This window comes from Acanthisitta chloris, unplaced genomic scaffold (assembly GCF_000695815.1).
Source record: "Acanthisitta chloris isolate BGI_N310 unplaced genomic scaffold, ASM69581v1 scaffold29355, whole genome shotgun sequence".
NCBI lineage: Eukaryota > Metazoa > Chordata > Aves > Passeriformes > Acanthisittidae > Acanthisitta > Acanthisitta chloris.
The window spans coordinates 35,503-56,341 of record NW_008674731.1 but is presented as its reverse complement, the minus strand read 5'-3'; the positions used below and the strand labels follow the sequence as shown (position 1 = coordinate 56,341).

At 40.5% G+C, this 20,839-nt stretch overlaps 1 protein-coding gene across 2 annotated transcripts in view; it reads left to right on the top strand.

Annotated features, from left to right (window-relative positions):
* SNAP25 (synaptosomal-associated protein, 25kDa) overlaps positions 1–20,556 on the top strand; it is a 29,137-nt gene extending 8,581 nt beyond the window's left edge. The window contains exons 3-7 of one of the 2 annotated variants that reach the window (XM_009075471.1): positions 328–376; positions 8,855–8,972; positions 12,727–12,852; positions 14,903–15,047; positions 19,240–20,556. In XM_009075471.1, coding sequence (XP_009073719.1) covers positions 328–376; positions 8,855–8,972; positions 12,727–12,852; positions 14,903–15,047; positions 19,240–19,308 — 507 coding nt within the window. In that variant the 3' untranslated portion in view covers positions 19,309–20,556. Of the gene's footprint in view, positions 1–327; positions 377–8,598; positions 8,717–8,854; positions 8,973–12,726; positions 12,853–14,902; positions 15,048–19,239 lie in introns of both variants that reach the window. The other variant, XM_009075472.1, reaches the window with a different exon arrangement.
* Positions 20,557–20,839: the final 283 nt, after the last annotated feature.

Sequence of the window (20,839 nt, the reverse complement as noted above, 5' to 3'; positions counted from 1 at the left end):
TTTAGAAATTACTCTTGTGTAAAGTGATTATTTTAATCTTAAGGTCCATGGTTCTGTGCTTTTTGGAAAAGTTCAGTATCCCAGTGAATCCAGAAGGATCAATGGTACAGTCAAGAGTATCTGATTCTTTACACAGTGTCCAGGCACAGAAGGTGTTCAGATGGTACCACCAGCCCCTTGCAACCTTGTCATTCCTTTCACTGTTTTTCTTTTGTCTTCCTAAGTCCCATACTTAGGGCTGAATGTTCCCTCACTGATCTCTCTTTCTCTCTCTCTCTTTCTTCTCCCCTTCTCTCTCCTTACCTTGCTACCACTATTGGGATGTAGAGTAAAGATGCTGGTATCAGGACTTTGGTTATGTTGGATGAGCAAGGAGGTAAGTTCAGATTGCTTCAGTAAGGAAGTATAACCCTTCTCAAAATACTGTACTAACTGTGTGCAACTCTGGAAATGAGGGCCAGAAAATATGTGTGGTTGTGCATTAGAATCCCAAAACCTCTTTGCCTTTAGCTTCGTTGTCTGATAAGAGAAAACTACAAGTGCATAAGAAGAGTCTGTACATCTTTTGATCTATTTCCCATTAATGTCAAAGAGAGCTGCAGCTGAACTCATGCAAATCATCATTTTATTTCAGCAGCTTTGGGTCAAGATCCAGCTACATGATGAGAAGATTTGCCTCCATAAGTGTAAAATCCAGCATTATTTATGCAGGTGCTACATAATTTTCTCACTTGTTTAAGTTACAAGTGCAAGACGTAATAAATGCATCCCAAGAGAAGGTAAAATAGGTTTTATTTGTGTAAAATTCAGTTGCTTTTTGTATAGAAATGGCAGTGAAGATGACAGAAATTTAGCATTTAAAGCTATGACATGATCAGCTCATTACAACTGACCACATAGGAGGTTTCAAGCTTAGATGAGTCCCTGTCTGTGGATGACAATGACGAAGACAGAACTAGATGTATTCAATACGTTCCAGGAAATTACATTTTTGCCCTTCATAATATGACAAAGAAGTAGGTAGCTTCTTCCCCCTCGACAAAACTAATAAGTCTTCATTTGCTGTAGACCCACAGTACCAGCAAAATGGTGTCTCCAATAAATCAACAGAGTATAAATTTCTACTGCTCTCTGTCCAACCAGACCCCCAAAGGCCCTTGTTATTATTTAGTATGTGGCATGACACAAAACTGTATTAGGAGATGTTTTCTAGAGAGGTAACGCTGTATTACTCATCAAGCCCAGAAAATGATTATAAGCAATGGTACAACATTTTTGGGAAATGGACTACAGTACCTGACAGGCTCTTTTCAGCTGCAGTGTCCCTGCCCCTCAGATGCTAAAATGAATGAAAAGTAATAACAGAAACTAAATGGAAAGTATTTTCATCTATTCGCTTTTTTATGTATGTCTCATTGCTTCTCCCCCATCTCCCCCTTTAGGGAAAAGAATATAACCTAACCAAATTTTGTCACATCGATTTGTCTTGGCAAGAAAAATATTACAGAGAATATTTTGTTGTCTTCAAAAAATAATGGCAGTAAAAGAACTATCACTGAATACATAAACCCAGAAATTACTTATGCTGAAACAGATATGGCACCTGTCTAAATAATGTGTTTTGTTTCAGAATTGAATTAAAGAGTTGTAATAAATCACAAATATTGTCAAAGAAAGTCTGTAAATACCCAGGTGTGTCTTGCAATGTAATTCACAGGCAGAGCAGCAGAAACTTCAGTGGTTCCTATAACTTCCCTTGTGTCTAGTCTTGGGAAAATATGTTTCTGTTCTTTAACTGTTGTTTTTCCACAGATTGCTAGGGGGTGTTATTTTGGTTTTAACCCTGAATTTTGTTTTCTATTTTGGAGTCCTACTATTGCTAAACTCCTGTATGCAAAAGTTGTCTGACTGATTCACTCTCTAGTCATGCTAGGAAAGACAATGTGGATGAGCCAAGGAGCTGAGACTAGATCCGCTCACCTCTTTGGAGTCCAGGGAACTCAGAACTAAACTCTTATTGACAGTGAAACCTGAAATGTGTATTGTAGAGTCAGAGATGCAGTGAGTCAATACCTACAGGAAAGAATCAGACAGTTTCAAAGCCTCTTTAAATTGGTTATGGTCATGCCTTAAGTGGTTCAGTAAATTTAGCTTATGACTATACAGTGTGGGTTTCTCAAGAAAAACAGCCAAATAATGCTACAAACCCTGAGAATATTGTAATCACTGTACTGTGTTAAATGTTTAATTAAATTTTCTCCATTTTAGCAATATGTAGGTGTAATAATTCCTGATTGTATTTTTTTATTAAATTTTAGTGCTAAAGGACTTATACTACTGGGCAAAACATGCTAATGATGACTTTGAACCCTCTGTAATTAGTGCAATGTGTGCAGCTCACGGATGTCTCAGCAGATTATCAGATTAAGGAAATAATTTGCTAACACTGCCATGTGATCTCTTTTCAGCTGACTGCACAAGTCACTTAAGATTATTAGGTGTTAAATATACAGAAAACATGACATTGATCTTTCCAGTGGGCGGCAAGCAGAATATCTGATCTCTGTAGTTGCTTGAAGCTCTGTTTTTAGGTTTCCTTACAAAATTGCTTATTTTCAAGTAAAACAGACCTTACAAGGGAAACTTCTTAGAGCCAATCTCAATCTAAATAATCCAAAGCAGAGCTGATTTTCTGGTATCAGTAAGCAGAAGTCTCTGGGATCATAAAAGGCAACAAGTCAAGGTAATTTCACAATACCAGGTATTTATCCAACAAAGCCAGTCTGGCTTGCTCCTGTTGCCTAAAGGTTTAGCACAACCAGCTGCACAGCAGATTACAGCCTGTCATGACCCTCAGAAATGTGGAGCTTCACAAGAGCTACCATTACTTCTGCTTCACAGAGAATGGGACCCCCATAAAAACTAGAGCCCTCTTTCAGTGCCCTCTGAAGTCACTGGGAATCTGAGTAGCACCTCTGTAATATCAAGAGCTATCATTTTTTTGAGCCAGGTATTGTCACCCAAACCAGCTCAACACAGTTCTTCCCCTGGGGAGCCCAGAGGAAGGAGATAAGAGGTTAGATTCTCCTTGTTGACACTTTTTCCATCAGTGAGAAAGTACTTCCCAGACCCTGTGTACATCCATAATGCTTACATTTTGTTAAACCTGGCCTTGAGTTAAGCAGTGGCAATTACTCTGCTTCATGAAGTATGTCTTTAAAACATACTAACTTGGAAAAATGTAAATATTTGGGGGCATGTTGGTTAAAAGCAGATTATAGAAATGAAACTGCTAGTACAAGTGTGGATATGAAGATAAACCTGAATTCTTAGCATAGAGAGGGTCCCAGAGCTCTCTTCATCCAAAGGAAACTGCCATCACCTGGGGGTATCAGCAGGGAGAGAGATTTGGAACTTCAAGGACAATTTTGTGTGTGTGATGATGTCCTCATGCAGTTTATTACAAAATAATTTTGTCTTTGTATTCCAAATGAGATGGAGGGGAGAAACTCATCCAATAACAACAGTGGCAGCTCAGCCATTTTTCATCCAAGACAAGATAGAGGAATCACCACAACTTTGATAAGCCACAAAGAAAATGTCAGTGCAATTGATATTTTCTCCCTGTACCACAGCAACAGCCAATGCACAGCCAGTGAATGTGAGGAGCAGCCTAATCTGCCCAACAGATCAAAGTCCAGATCAAGTTGATAAAGGAGATAAAACTTTGGAATAACTGGGCAGTCCCACAAGCAGAAACACTAGCACTATGTGATGGTACTCATGCTACCTGACCTCTACTCTTTTGGCTTGAATTGTGAGTTTGACAGCTTTGTATGAGTACGTAGTGAATTAGTGAAATAAAAGGCAACTAAAAACTATTCCAGATTTTACAGGGGAAATGGTATTAATTATGTTGAAATTGTAGAGCAGAACAAAAGACAAACGAACCCCCACAAAGCAGGTTGTGCCTTGTTTCCTCTTATTTTTAGCACAGCTACACGTGGGCTCACAACGCTCCCTACCAGCTTTCTTCCATTTGTACCTATGCTCAGCAGTGCCTTTCAGAGCAGAGCTAGGTCAGGACTCAGGATTTCTGAAAAGGCTGTCCTAGAAATGTACTATGCTCTGATATGATTCTCCTTTATGGAAAATGGGATCACTAAGTAGCACTGGAAATAGTTAATCTGCTGACTCCCTTTCAAATTCAACCCTCTTGTATGCAATTATGATTACAATGTGTTCTTAAGATGTCCTTTTTCTTTTTCCTTTTTTTTCTCTAATTAAAATCGTCCTTGTGGAAATTCCTTCATACACAATACTCCAGGCAAAGGAGCAAATTCCCATCTCCACAAGCATTTAGCTGACATTCAAGCACAGACTTCAGATCCTGGATGTTAGTCAAGGAACACTTGTTAAAAATTACAAATGGGGACGCAAAGGTGGAACAACACCACACTTGCCCTATGCTGGTCCTGTGTCCAGCATTGTGTAAGATGCTTGTGCAGCTGTGTTTGCTCAAGAGACCACAGGAGCACCTGGGGGATGCTCTTGCTACAGCTTCCCTCTCCCAGCCTCTTCCACAGATCAGTCATGGAATGGGGAACTGCCAGGATGTTACAGAAGGTCCTGGCAAAGACCCACTAACAAAAGGCCACAATGCTATGGTCAAACTACCAGGACTAGGTTATGGTTCCTCAGTGGCCTTACAGAAGCAATTCATGAGTATAATGATACAGGCAAAAAAACATCCTTGTTGGTGTCCTGAGATATGCTATTGGTTTGCTCAAAGATCTGGAAGAAGATTTATGGTCACTACCTTGGAATGAAAGTGACATTCTCAGGCATTAAAAGGTATCAATATGCAAAAAGGGCTAATAATTAGCAGACTTTCCCAGAGGAAAAATCATTAAGGAAATCACAATGAAAGGTATCTGATATGTATTCTGCTGCCAGACAGCACCAATTTTCTTGTATATTATACATAAACATACATAGATGTAGTATATTCAAAAAATACTGCAACAAACCGTGAAAAGATGTTCAGACAGATCTTGAAGGGCTTCTCTAAATGGGAGGGAGACAAAGGACATGATCTTCTGTAGGCATGAATTTGTGTCAGTTCATGGCAGTTGACATGATCTAGGCATGAATTTGTGTCAGTTCATGGTATGTATGACACAATGGTCAGTATGCCAGCAGACTATCTTCCCTAAAACCTTTAATACAATAAAGAATGTTGGAACAGGGAAGATCTATGAAAACAGACATTAAATTAACCTTTTGATAGCCATCTGATTTCCTACTGGTAGTGATTCATTTTGGGCCAGATTTTAATAGCAGTAGGCATGAATTTGTGTCAGTTCATGGTATGTATGACACAATGGTCAGTATGCCAGCAGACTATCTTCCCTAAAACCTTTAATACAATAAAGAATGTTGGAACAGGGAAGATCTATGAAAACAGACATTAAATTAACCTTTTGATAGCCATCTGATTTCCTACTGGTAGTGATTCATTTTGGGCCAGATTTTAATAGCAGTTATACCCAAACAAATCCAGTGTGACCCCATTAAGTTAATTCCTCTATAATATTTATGCCTCAATAATTGTGGTTAGACTTATGAATCTATTTCCTTGCCTGTGGGACCAGATCTGTGACAGGTATAAATTGGTGTTGCTCCATGAAGCCAGCATAACTGTGCCAATTTAAACCAGTTAACAATCAAGCCCATGACATTAACAACTAGCAAATGGGTTTAGGACCAGCAGCCAGCTGTCTAGACTTCTGGACTACAAATATGACATGAGGATTTTTACACTGATGAGTTTCCTTTAATGGAAGATAAATTAGTTGTGGCTCCTTTTTCTATTCAGAAATAGCACAGACATCACACATAAATCCTGAAGCAGGATAAAATAAGTCAGTTTTCTAGAGAGAGCTGTAATTTAAATGGAAGTCTTTGAGTCATGTCAAATCTACTTTTCAGTTAGCACTCATTTATTCAGGCAGAATAGGAAACAGGGGAAGAAAGTTCAAAAGGCCCTACTGCATACTTGGCTTCAGAGAATGTGCATCTGGGCAAGGAAACATGCTCAGACTGAAAGCCACCAGTGCTACCAGATCCAGGACTGATCCCTGCAGTCTTACATGGCATTTTCTACTGGACAGACAAAGTTAGAGAAGTACAAGCAGAAAAATCAGTAGAGGAGAGGTTCAGTACCTCTTGACCTCCCAGTGTCAAAAGCAAATGTGGATACAGCCTTCTTTCAGCTGAGTCCAGAAAACCAGGCAGGCTCTGCAGGCACAGCTCTTGCAAGCAGGAGGTGGGAGTCTGCAACAGAAATTTAGCAATTCCCATCATGCTGCATGAACTAGCATCACAGCCAGCTCACACCCCCACAGCTGCTTCCCAGAGCAAGAGCAAGTGTTGCCCAGCTACACAGGAGCAGGCAGGACCCCGAGATAGCAAGGAGCAGGAGCACTGAGAGGAAGGAGTGCCACCTTTTATCACAGACTCACATTTCTGATGAGACTGACAATCTGCCTCTGCAAGCATGACCCAAAGCTTCTGCTATAGCCTGAATTACAGTGTGCATTAAAACAATCCAACCTTGCATTTCTGGATTTTGGCTCAGCACTTTATCTGGCAGAACTTGTGCAGTCTCTCTCTCAGGTTTCCTTCTTAGTTTCCCAATCTTTTGCTTACATCATATATGCCCCTTTTGGAGGACAGAGCCAGGTAACTCTGATCCTCTAAATATATTTTTGGTTTCGGCATCAATAACTCAGCCCATCCAGCTGAGGTGAATAAGAACTGGCAGCTGAAAAGCAGATGCATCTTGCCATACTGACATGGCACCTCTCCTCAAAGCCCAGTCTCATGCAAGAATTAAACAAAGAGCACAAGTTCAATATTTGAATTATTTCAGCTTGAATAATTTTAGGCCAGGATTTTCTAGGACCTCGAGGGGTGAGGTGCCTGTTTTCCATTAAAATTAATTTCTTTTAATTAATTTTAATGGGAATTGGGTATCCAAATCCTCCAGAAAGCTTTGAAAATCTAAACCTCAAGTGTTATTAGAAACCCAAGTAAGAAATTAGGCCTATTCATGTTCCCAAAGAAGTCAAGAGGAGCTTTGTACTGACGTCAATATGCACATGATTTTTCTTCTAAAATTACATTTTTTTTCTTCTGGAAAGGATTCAGTTAACATTAGGGAATGTCATTAAATTCCTCCTATAACCAGTGCTCTTAGTTCCTTCCTCTATGGTCTAATTCTGTGGTTTTGTTTTTTTTCTATTCAATAAGGGGAATAAGGATGAATTTGTGTTTTACTGGGATTGCTTGACTTTGCCTCTTTAGGTACATTTGCAATTTTTAATAGATTGAAATGCCACTCCAAGTAACTTTCTGATCCTGGGTAGTATTTGAGTTTATCCTTCATGAACAAATGGTGAGACTTTCCACCCATGCTGTTGCTACTGCAGACTCCACATAAGACCTCTGGTCCCACTGGATCCATATCTGTTTACATCAGCAGAGAATCCATTTCTACACTTTCAAATTGTGGCATTCTGCTCCTCTAGGGCATTTTTTCCCAGCTTTAATAGTGAAAATTAACACATTAAATTATTCTGAGCCACCAAGTCACTAAGAAAACCGAACACCATCATCAGCCTTAGGTAGAAATACGCCAAATTCTGTTTGATGCCGGCAGAGACACAATGTCTATATATATCTGGTTTCTGAGCTTGGTGCTTCTTAACTTTCCCTGGAGCAAAGCAGGAAGCATGAGTCTTTACCCAATGCCTATTTCCATAAGATCCCCTGGTGACAGAGACAAGGAAAGTCATAGCCAGCTGTCCTCTCGCAGTGAGCATCAGGCTTCTGAAGTGGATGCAATTGCTCTGTGTTCACTGGGGTTACTCCTGGTTTGCAGCATCCATGCCAGAAAGAAAACCAGCCCTGAGGCCATGCTCAGATAAGAGATCCAATGCCAATGAAGGTGGCAGGTCTCAGTTTCCTCAGCGTCTGGAGAAAGGGGTACATGGATACGAGCCCTTAACAGCTCGCTCCATTTCTGGTTACTATTACTACCAGCTCTCTCATTCACTAATCAAAGCAATTATGCTGCCCTAAATCACCTATTTCCAAGGCATTTGTAAGCGTAAGTAACTGAAGTATTTTCCATGGTAGGACATCTTTTCTCTTATATTAACATACCTAAATGCAAAATATTAACACTATCTTTCTTTCTCCTGGATGTCACTGTGTCTTAGTAAGTGGATGTATTGCATTATGTTTCTGGACTTTGAACTTTATAACCCTTCCTTTCTACATCATTACATCTTGTTTTTATTAATATATTTCAAATAAATTCCTCCTTTGTTTTACTCTTCCCATATTAGTAAAAAACTCTTCAGCATCCAGTGCGGCTTCCATCCTTTCAGCAATGCATCAGCTCAGATTAATGCATTGGAATGTCATTATTAATTCAGTTCTACATGGTCATTTTTCATGTTCTGTTGAAGACAAAAGCAAACAAACAAAAATACAATTCATTCCACACTGTCATCCCTTTGTCCTGACCAGAACAACTCGATCGTGTTGAAGAAGGCATGAACCATATCAACCAAGACATGAAGGAGGCCGAGAAAAATTTAAAAGATTTAGGGAAATGCTGTGGCCTTTTCATATGTCCTTGTAACAAGTAGGTACTGGGTACCGGCTCTGCTGTGTGGTGTCCAGTTTTTTTGTCACAGTGAATGTCTGAAGTTTTTGTCTTTTTTTTCTTTGTCCTTTTCCATCTGCTTCATTCTGTGGGGATAAAATACTTGTGTTTAATCAGAACAACTGGAACGCATCGAAGAGGGAATGGACCAAATCAATAAGGACATGAAAGAAGCAGAAAAGAATTTGACGGACCTAGGAAAATTCTGTGGTCTTTGTGTCTGTCCATGTAACAAGTAGGTGCTGCCTGCCTCATCTCTTTGAGCACTTAAGGCTGATCCCAAAGGCCTTGTGAAGCTCATCCTTGCTAGGCATATGGACAGGATGAGCATGTGGCATGCAGAAAGAACGATTCTGGTTCAAATGCATTCATCTCATAGCATAGAAAACTGACTGGGAATTACTGTAGATGCATTAAAATCAGGCATACTGCAGTGAAAGCTTCACTGTTAACACCTTTTAATGGTAAAAGTTTCAACATTTTACACAAAGTGTACTGAGTGGTTCCATTTTCCAGCGACCAAAAGCACTGGGGCTACCTTATTCCTGGATACCCTAAAATCTGAAACATATTTTCACCAACAAGTTTAATAAACAAAACAGTTGAAAAACTGCAGAAGAGGCCATGCTAAACATTACTTAAAATTATGGATGAAAATCACATCTTTTTTTTTATTCAATAGAACTAGTCCTTGACGAGATCTTGAAAGAGACATGATGTTTCATAATTGGAACCCAACCTGAAATGGTTTTCATCCTGCCATGGGCAACAAATTTGAGTAAACTGAACATGCCAAATTTCTCTGGTTTGGGTAGCAAGTACACTAATCAGAAATGTTGAAATGCATCTAATTTGCTTGCATGCCATCACACTTGAACGAAACCGTCCTCCAAGTGATGCAAAGCTTGTTTTAAATGCCAAATGAAAATGTGATATGCAGTTGTGCGGGGGTAGGAAGTTGGGGACAAAGTGGACCAACCAGAAGTCCTTGAGGAATGGCAAATCCAGCATTCAACCAGCTTACAGTGAAAACATTCATAAATGGTTGGCCAGAGATTGTGCAGGAAACAAAGCAGAGAGCAGTAGCTCTCAGTATTAAACTCCCTTTCTACAGGATAATTTGTTTGCAGCCAAAGTCTGATCCTACAGTGATTTTCAAGACCAAAGGAAAGAGCTGTCAGAGAGTTCCGTGGGTATTTTCCCAAAAATCAGAACAACAGGACTGGGGTTTCGCCTTATCAGTTACATTTATTTTGAAGTTAATTCCCTTGGGACACAATGCAGATACTACCTCAGCTTTAAAAAAATCAATTTTGCTCCCATGTACCAAGTCCTGAATACTTTGCTGGGGTCAACATTTTGCCCAGAATATGTGTACTATTGCCTTGGTGTGCACAATGGGAGAGAGGGAAGGAGGAATGGGAAGACACACACATACACACACACAGCCTTTGCCTGCAATCTGTATGAGCTCTGATACAGGCTTTAGCCCTGCTGTCCTGCATGAGAGGACCCCGTGAAGAAGAGCAGCAGGTACAAATGCAGCAGAAACTTTGTATCTGCCAGGTTGTAAAAGCTGTGAAAGCTCAGAACTGACAGCCAGACATGTGACATGGATGGGATTAGCACCTGGCACATGGGCTTAGAACATTCGCCACTTCCCTATGATTGCGGTGTCACGCTGCAAGAGCACTGTGTGCACTCAGTGTGGGAGACATGCATTTGTAAAGGTGTCTCTTCCCTTCTCTCAGGCAGTATTCTGACCTTGGCAGTCTGCAGCCAGATTTCATAAAGCAGCATTGCTAATCAGTGTTCACAAAAACTGTGGATGAACAATGCTTTTAGACACTGTTCCTTGAATCACTCTGCCAGGACTCAACTGGTAGGAATAAGATGATGTTCTGAGGAGTGAGTGTAGGAGAGAAATCCATATGGTTCTGGGCATCAGAATCACCATGATCCCCTAATGCTCTTCTGGCTGGTGGGCGATTAATGGCATATATTTTAAAAATATTAACCATTTCATGCATAATTATACAGTGAAAGTACAACTCCGTGAGCCTTTCCAATACATAAGGCTTGATCCTACATTCTAGAAGACCCCAAATGCCCATGGCATGAAACTTTGACCAGGCTGCATTCAAAAGGACAACTGCTATTGACCATGAGCAGACCCAGACTCCACCTATTGACTTTAATCCAAAGTACACAAGAAAACAGAGATCAGATTCTGGGTGTATAAAATCATTTATCTCAAACATAGAGACTGTCTCTCTCTCAAAGTTGCACAGGTCTAAAGAAAAGGCAAAAACCTGTAAATGTATCTGCAGCAAGAGAATTACTTTCACGCATTTCTAGAAATGCCAAAGCTGATGTATAGTTTCAGAACTAAGATCAAACAAGCCAACCATCATCTTTTTAATTCTTCACAAACTTCAATAGGAAATAAGCAATAAAACAGATGAGTAGGAAAGATCGACTTGTAATCCACATTTTAATTCTATATTGGAGTATGCAACACATCTTCAGGCTCATTTAAAACTGAGCTGCTTCAGGGGGCATGGAGAGAACATAACACCAGAGGTGGGTTTGTCATGTCCTTCCCAAAATCCCCCAGAAGCACCTTCAGTTCCTCACCCAAAATCCAAGCCACAGGGCTCTCTATATATGACCAATTGGAGCTGACCAAAGAACAGGAAAACCATGGAGACTTGCAGTTCCCAATGGCTTTGTTGGAAACTGCTCCATTTCCAGAATAAAATCAAGAACTTACACCTATGGACCCCAAACACTCAGACTCTTCTGTTAAAGTGTTCAATCCTGGCTGATGACCCAGATGACAGCAACCCTAAATATGCTGCACATGTCAGCCTGACACTGTAAGTGTGCCTGGATTTTAATTTTCTATCCATGGCAGCTCAGTCAAAAATGGCTCTCTGAAAGCTAATGTAACTGTCATAAAGAGCAAATATAACAAGTTGCTAGGCTATTGGTAAAGTCCTGTGGTTTAAAACTGCTGAAGGAAGTGATGATCCATTTTTGCCTGTGTCTTGCTTATTGTGAAGGCTGTTACTGCTGATGCATTAAGGGTATGATGAACTATTGGGGCAACTGTGCTTAGTGAGAATGCTTTACTTCTTATTCATGCCTGTAGCTGGTGCATGAAGGAAAATGTAGAAAAATTTCCCTTTCTGATGCTAGACTGCTCGTATCTTTTATTTTCTCCTGCACTCATTTCACTTCTGCCTATTTTACTTTTTGTCTCTGTGGACAAAGGTTTGTACATCAACTGTCGATGTATGATTACTATTTTCAAGTACCGATATATTATTTGAAAAATCTAACAAGCTGTATAATAAAATCATCCCTAAATCACCTTGGAAAAGGTCAGTGGCTTTACTTGCCGATTATGCCACATACATATTAAAAAAATATCAACAGAAACCCAATCTTCTGCATGGTAAAATGTTACAATATAGCCAAATCTGTTTTTCTCTAAGAGGGTGTGTTGCTGTGATGTGATGTACACACTATACTTGGCAGTACTGTCTTTATGTCTGTCTGCCAGTACGTTCTCTGTGTTTGATGTCAAAACATACGTGTCATTGAAATGAAACAATGTTTTCTACTTATCTGTATTTCTTCTCTTCTTCTCTTTTCTTTTTCTTTTTACTTTTTTTTTTCCCTTCTTTCTGGAAACTAAGTCAACATCCAAAAACTTGTGTGCAGTGTTGTAGACTTGACAATCGCAATTCACCCTATTGGAAATAAAACCTCTGACCATCACTGTTGTTGTGGCAGTAAAGTAAAAACCAAACCAAAACCAAACCCCTCCTTTTATTCAGGGCTATGATATATCGGTATGCAATCAATGACCCTCTATCTGAAAACTCATTTGCTTGATTCAGCTTTTAGCTTGGAGAGGTAAAGACTTTTGCATTTGTCCTAGTCCACTCGATGCTTTGTTACTCATCATCTTTTTTGCATAGGCTTAAATCAAGTGATGCTTACAAAAAAGCCTGGGGCAATAATCAGGATGGTGTTGTAGCCAGCCAGCCTGCACGTGTCGTAGATGAACGGGAGCAGATGGCCATCAGTGGTGGCTTTATCCGCAGGTGAGCCTTTTTATCCACTGTTTTCTCTCTATTCTCCTTGTCACTGATATATTTAGATTTCTTCCATATGGTCATGAGTTCTGCGATGCTCATTAACTCCTTCAGAGGTGCTGGGTAATGCAATGGAGCCAGTGTTTGCCACCAAGTGGTGGGTGCTTGGATTCAGGTTGAAAGTGATCAAGACAGGTACTAAAGGCTTATTGTGTCCAACGACTTCCCCGGGCCCTGTGGGTGCTCACCTCAGCTACTGCAAAGGATGGTTACATTGCTGGAAACCCTGGAATTAAGTGAGAACCAGAAGATGCTTGCAAATGCAGCCCTAAACCTTCCTCCCTAAGACTGCCCAGATAGAAATAATATCTATTTATATTCTTCACAGCAGTATTGTGAGGTTGCAGACTGTCATGGCCAGTCAGCACTGTCCTCTGCACTCCAGCTCCTTGTGTGAACACTTTTCCTGGGGGCATTATTTTGGATCTAATTAATGACAGTTGTCAAATGCCTCAGAAATGAAGTGTCAGATAAATACTAGTTTATTGCCATTATGTCTCAAGGCATCTAATGCCCCTTACGCATCCTTGCCAGAAGATGTTCCAAAGCATCCAGCAGCCCTTCCTTTCTTTTCAACAAGAAAAATCCTCAGGCTTCCTGCCAAAGCACCGAGCCAAGTACAGAACTTGAAGTACACTTTTAACTGGAGGTATGCCCCTTCCCTGCTCATGACTATCCAGAAAATCTCGGTGAACAGGGAATGATGCCTCATTCCTCAGCTGCTGTAAAGCCACAATGATGGAGAAACATAGTAGAAAGCCAGTTTGAAACACACAGCTCTGCTAGTGGCAACCAGACTGCAGATGTCCCTTGATACATAGGGATCCAGCAATAAGCACCTACTGATTACAGTGCTTCTAGAGCACGTATTTAGATGACAATGCTATCAGTGAATAGATAACAGCATACCAGTAGGCAAAGCTTTGATCTCTGAAGATTAAGGACACTGGATTAATAAGTAATTATCTTTCAAAAAAACTATTATCCACTTTTTTTTTTGGATGCTTTGATAAAGGGAAATCAGTGTGACAGAAACAACGCTGTCATGCAGTCTGGAGCGTGGGATGGAGTTGCCATTTAAGTTTGCTGGGTCTGCCATTCACTTTTTTTAATTTCTGGATGCCAGGCCCATCAAAATGAAGGCTCAGGAATGCTAACAGAATAGCAGCAAAGGAAGTTATGCGACACCATAATTGTTTTGCAGATGGCCTGGAGCACCCTTTTGACACCTACATGAAAACAAATTGCATAAAAGGCTCAAAGTAGGGATTTTCTGAGTGGGACCCATGGACCTTGCTTTTCCCAGCGTCAGTCACCACATGCCTCTTTAGTCACTGGAGAGTTGAACTGGGCCTTGACTCAGGGACAAGCTCAGTCTTCCAAAAAGCAAGCAGCTGCAAAAGACAGTGCTAAGAATGAGAGATGAAGGATCTTTACTAAAAGCCAGTAAATCTGAGAGAAGCTGCTTCTGTCATTTACCAGAAATACATTTAATTAAATAGGATATTAGGTCACGATTTTCACATCTTAAGCAGTTCTTCCCCAGTAAATCTGTGAGCCCCAAGTGTACAAGGACTGGACCGTATCCCCTTAGCTATGTGAACTTCAGTGAGGGGACCCGGTATAGCTGTAATTCCACCACCCTCCAGAATTTCCCATGAAGTCTAACCACACTCAGACCCAAATGGAGCATCCTTCCATTCTCTGTTTGAGAAGGATGATCACTAGCAGAGAGGTGCAGTGTGTGGTACAGACAAGCTCAGACAGCAACACTTGTAGTAACAGCAGACATGAGCAGTATAGATGGAGCACCCAGAAAATACGCATGCAGTGTTTTTCAGGCAACCTACTTATTAATCTCTTTTCTTCCAAGCTGAGCACAGCAGCCTGCTCCTCAAGTGACAAGTGAAGGAGGATGCAGAGGAGGTTTCAGGTGTATCACAGTTTCAGAGGGAATCTCCTCTGTCTCTCCTTTAAAGAACTGGTCTTTTGCTCCCAGGGTAACAAACGATGCCCGGGAAAATGAAATGGATGAGAACCTTGAGCAGGTCAGCGGCATCATTGGCAACTTACGTCACATGGCCTTGGACATGGGCAATGAGATCGACACACAGAACCGCCAGATTGACAGGATCATGGAGAAGGTAAGAGCTGACATTTTTAAGAGGACCCAAAAAGGGGCTATGTTTTCCCTTCTGTGAGCATGGGCTATGCATGCGGCAGTTTCTCTTCAGATTGGAGGACAAGGGACAGATATAGCTGTGGTAGAGCTTCTCTCTTCTCCCTCCAAATCCTTGGGCCAAAGCAGAGCTGCAACACAGCCCCACACTGTAGACTTTGCCAGGCAACAACTATCAAGGGGATGCCTTAGGACACATCAAGGCTTCTTCTGCAACAGCTCTGGGAAAGGAGAAGTGCCCAGAGCTATGCAGAACTGTGGAGCTTGTGTCTGAACGCCCTGGCACTTCCTGGAAAGTTTTAAACCTTCCTGGACTTTTCCTTCCTTGGAAATTCCAGGATTAGATCACCTGCTTAGAGAACCAATCCCCAAAAGAGAATGACAATTTATTAAACAAGGCTTTGTTATATGGTAAGAGTGCTGCTAGTCTTGTGCTTATAACAACATTAGGACAGAGATCCACCTGCTTTCTGGGTGTGTGTATGTGTGTACATAAAAGCATTTATATATAGTTGGGCCCCACATTACCCTGTCAAATACAAAAGCTCAGCATTAATACTGCAAAATCACCACCTAAAAAAGCAAAGTGCACTATTCCGGTGCCAGACCTACACTGCAGATTTCTGAAGCAGAGATCAGCGCCCTCCTAACCCAGCTGGGAGCTCACTGCCATCCTCAGATCCCAAGATCTGCAAGCCATCTGCATTCGTACTGGCAGAGCTCCAGGCTGAGGCACAGCCAGGCTGAAGTGACATAAGAGGCTAGATCTTCATCTGGTGTAAAATCAACACAATGCCTGACTTCCGCTGAGATTTACACAACCTGAGGATCTAACCCAAGGACTTATATGTGGTGCTTAGAGTTAATTCTGACCTCAAGTGGTAGAGCTTGTACTCTTGAGCCTTCTTACACATGCAAACCTCCCCACATGAGCAGGAAGTCCAGGCCTCTTTTTCATGTCAGTTAACTACATCAGACCTGAGTGAAAAAATTAAATACTGCACTGAGCCTTTTCCTTATTGGAGTTAGATTCCAGGAAGAACTGGGTGAAGTATGCATTGTCTTAAAGGTGGGAAGTTCATGCCTGACAGAGAGACAGTCACATGACACCATAGAGCACATGGCTTTGTGTAGGTCAAAAATTTTGTTTTATAAAGCTGCATGTGTTTGTTTGACTGTATGGGGAAATGCACAGTACTATTGGGATGCCATTCTGCACCATTTTGTATTTCTGGAAAAACTAGGAGCATGAGGGGAAGGATTTACTGCTGTTATTCATATGAAAAGCACTAGAAAGCAGCACATCTGTCTATACTGTGAGAAGGGACTGGGAGATTACACAGCCTTTGTAGTAACTACCTTTAAATAAGAAGCCTTGAAGATGTTGTTTTCTCAAAGCAAGTGTGAGGGCATGCACTATTATGTTACCACCTCCTCTGCTCATGTCATAACATACAGGCAGGAATGTGCCCTGTGGATGGAAATCAGCATTGTCCTACCTGTGCCTGCAGGTTACTAACACAAACTACAGCAAGCCTAACAAGTCAGTGTTCTCCTACCAGCTCAGGCTTGCAAACATCTGGATTTTGAAAACATTGGCCAAGCCCTTTGTGCACATGAAGCACATGGGCCAAACCTCTAGGCAGTGCGTGCTGAGAGCAGTCAGCTGACTGCAGGGTCAGCTTTACACATCTGTGTGGTCTGATGGAGTTAGGCATTTCATACAGCAGTGGCAAACTAGCATTGCAAGCTAACAGGATTCATTAAATCCAGCCTCACAGACAGGGCTCTGCACCCAGAGCCCTTGGCTAAGGAACAGTGACACATTTCTGGAAGATGGATCTGCATTCTGCACAGAGGAGTCATCATGAAAGGGGCACAGAAAAAAGACAGTCTTCAGTCTTAGTGAAAATATGCCAAATTTCTCAAAGTAAGAACACACAGTCGTGAGATACTAGAAAAAGAAACACAAAATATTTGGAAAAAGCGCTATCAAAACCAGAAATGATGGTTAGCTGGATAATACTGAAACCACAAATGCACACACATCCATTTTGTAATTAAATATGCCAATAGATCGTCATCCCTAGCCAGCAGTGGGCATGCAGCATTGCTAGGGTTGTTTTCTCTTCCTGACTAGCTTGAGCACTGTGCTTTGGATCAGTTATGACTGTTAGAAAGACACTTGGCTGGCATACTTTGGAAAAGCTGGGGTGCATCATGAAGCTAACCCAAATGCTCCTAAAGGATTTGTGTTAAACTGAATGCACACATCCAAACCCTAATGCAGAGACGTAATCTGATCTGTCCACAGTAATCGGGATAGCAATTAATAAAAGGCTTTATCCTTTCCTCAGATTGGAGAGAAAAGGACAAAAACGTAAATGATGATGTGATGAGTAGGTCAAAGGGCACAGACATCATCACCAGAAGAGGCTGTCCCTAAAACAAGCCATAAACAGGAGACTGTGAGAAAAGCAGGAAGGGCTCGAAGCACCCTGTCTTCACCTAGGTGGGAAGGTCTGCACAAAGACTTCCACTGCCTTCGATGCAACCTCATCTGCTAGATACTATGGTCTAAACCTAGTTTTCCTATTTAGAAACATGATATTTCAACAATATTCAATTAATATTCATGCATTTCGTGACAAATGCAACTGCTTCCAAAACCATTAACTTTTTAGGTAGCCTTTTCGCAAAAGCACACAAAATTGTACTGTGGTAGACAAGGTCAAACTCATGGCTAAAATAAAGGAGTGTGGCTTGTAATGAGTAATTATGCTCATTTATGCTTGTTGAGGATCTGGCACATGCCACTGCACTAAAAATACACGTCCACAATGCATTTTCCAAAACAATTATGGAGAAAAGCCCAAGATATTTAAGAATGATTTATTGCACATCAATATAACCATTTTTAAGGATTTTTAAATGCATATGGGAAAGTTGCTTTACCATTCTGTCTTTGCAAGATTGGAGATTTAAAATAAATCTGTACAATTTGGATACACCCCAGAGATGTGGGAACAATCATCAAAACTAACAAAATGCAGCCATCAAACCACAGAAAAGTGTTAGCTATTGGAGCTCACGCTTTTAAAGCAGCAACACAATTATCACCTTTCCCACAGGTCTGATTTCAAAAATTGAAACCATTCTCTAGTCTATCTAGAATAAGTCAGCATGGTAACCTGGGGTTGAATGGAGCTTGGACAATTTTTGTCAGCTAAAACAATGCCCTTGGTCTCCAAAACTAACTTCTGCAGAGCTACAGAAAGTCATGGTCAACTCAGAGAGAACTCCTGAACCTCCCAAGTGGTTCCATTTTACAAACAACATTTTATAATTATGACAAGTGTTACCCTACAGAAAACAGGGAAGTTAATGGTCCAACCAATGCTGGACTAAATTCACAGAATCATAGAATCATTAGGGTTGGAAGAGATCTTTAAGATCATCCAGTCCAACCATCAAAATTCCAGTTTGACTGCTTCAAATAACAGCAGAATCGCTGCCTTAATTCCTGTGTATGCTGCTGCCCAGTGAGAGAGGTTACTCTGTCTTGCAACTACTCTGGTGAACTTTGTTGGGAGTACTGGCATCACTCCTACCTATTCTCTTTCTTTCACAAGTAGAGCAAAGAGATCCAGGCTGATCATTTCAAAGAAATTTCTTTGCCAGCATTCCCTGCATCAGATGATGTAGCTTTTCTGTTCCAGCGATTCTCTACGCTGACCCAAACTGTAGTTTTGCCTGCATGCCTAATGATCTAAATTAGAGTCCAGGTCCACTGAATCTTAGAGTGTACTGAAGCTTTTCACCGGCAAACTCCACATGCACATCATCAGCCTTTACCATCCATACTGCTAGCACTATCAATAGCAACAGCTACAGACCTGACACAGCATTTGCAAGACTTGGGTGAAGCTGAATACAAACATAGAAGCTCTACTCAAAAGCTACCTGAAGTGTCACAAAATCAGCAAATCTGTAATTTCCTTTTGGGTCCCTCACACCACTAAAAAAAGCAGCTCTGGTGTTTTCAAGCCTTTTATTTTTTTTCTCCCTGACCTAGCCAAAACTACAGAAGTATCTGCAGAGCATTGTAGATATGTCATCCCTGTATTCATCCGTTTCTTTCCTTTGTGTTTCCCTAGGCTGATTCCAACAAAACCAGGATTGATGAAGCCAACCAGCGTGCAACAAAGATGCTGGGCAGCGGTTAAATGCAGTGAAGTGCATTTCCTTTTAATGCTGTCCAACAGGGCAGCACCGTCATGCTTTTATCATGGTATTTATCTACTAGGTTTGCACACATGCACATATCAGCCCCATTGTAAATGTTGTCCTGTGTAGTTTGTCAGCTTTCCAAAAATGATACTTGTAATTATTTTTTTCTAGATATCTTTCTTTCCAAAGGTTTTGTACATAGTGCTGATTTGATGGCTATAGCTCACTATGATGTTTTTTGGGGTTTTTCCTTTCCTTGTTTCTGTTTTGGATTTCTTTTCTTTTCTTCCCTCTTCTCATTTTTTTTTTTAATGATGTGTGCTGAATGACAACACTGTTGGAATGCTAAACGTGCTGTTAACCTTTAAATATACAGTATTGTTCTTGTAAAACTGTGACATTCCACAGAGCTACTGCCATGCTCCTGTCTTTGGGTATCATGATGTTTAAGCACTTAAACCTGCTGTCTTCAGTTCTTCATTGCCATTATCTGTTGTTATGATTTCATGATTAGACAATGTGGAATTATATTACTATAACAAGCATTGCACTAAAAAGTGATGTGATTTATGCATTTATGCATGAGGAATAAATAGACTTTTAGACTCCTACTTAAACAAGAATTTTCCCATGGCAGTAGCACACCAACAATGACAACAAAAGCATGCTCAGTATTCGGACTCTTTTGGGACTATGTTATACCAGCAAGTTTGCAGTTGTGCCACTTTTTTCTTGTTGATATATATAGTTATTAATCATGATCATTTTTTTTAATTATAAAAAAAGAGGGATTTGGCACTCACCATTTAGCCATTGCCAGCAAAATAAAAGCTTGGCTGAAAATATGTCAAAGACAAAAAGAAATAAGTGTAATATATTGGGTTTGTCTGCTGCTTTTGAAGACTATCTTTTGGAGAAAGCAACTACCATATGAAATGGTGCAAAGAAATGTAATTTTTATAAGGCTCTCTCTTACTAGTCGCTATCCCCATGTGGTTTGTTATCAGTACAGTTCTCTGTTGCTTACCTAGAGCTATGCACACCAAATCGCTGAGATGTTTAGTAGCTGACAATTAAAAAATAATTAAAAAACCTAAATGAATGAACTCTAGATAAACTGTGAGATAAATATCATTTACAGCATGTAATATGAAAAATTCCTTATGTCTCCTGTCAGTTTGTGAAGTGATTGACATTTTGTAGCTAGTTTAAAAATTATTAAAAATTATAGATCTCAGAATCCATGCTTGCTTCATCCATTTGTTGCCCTATGTGTCAGTGACAACTAGCTATTTGCCACTTACCTGGGAAAAGGAGAAGTGCAAAGTCTAAAGACTCTTTACAAACTGGTTCTCTTACAGGTAAGAAACTAAAGATTTTGGTTTGCAATACTGTAGAAAAGTAACTACTCTAAAATTAGCATTTTACACTCAGTACATTCCAAGTGAACATTATTTTAAATAACCTGACTTGGATTATTAAACACTGAATCAAAATATTTTCTCTTGTTCAAGGGAAAGAAAAAAA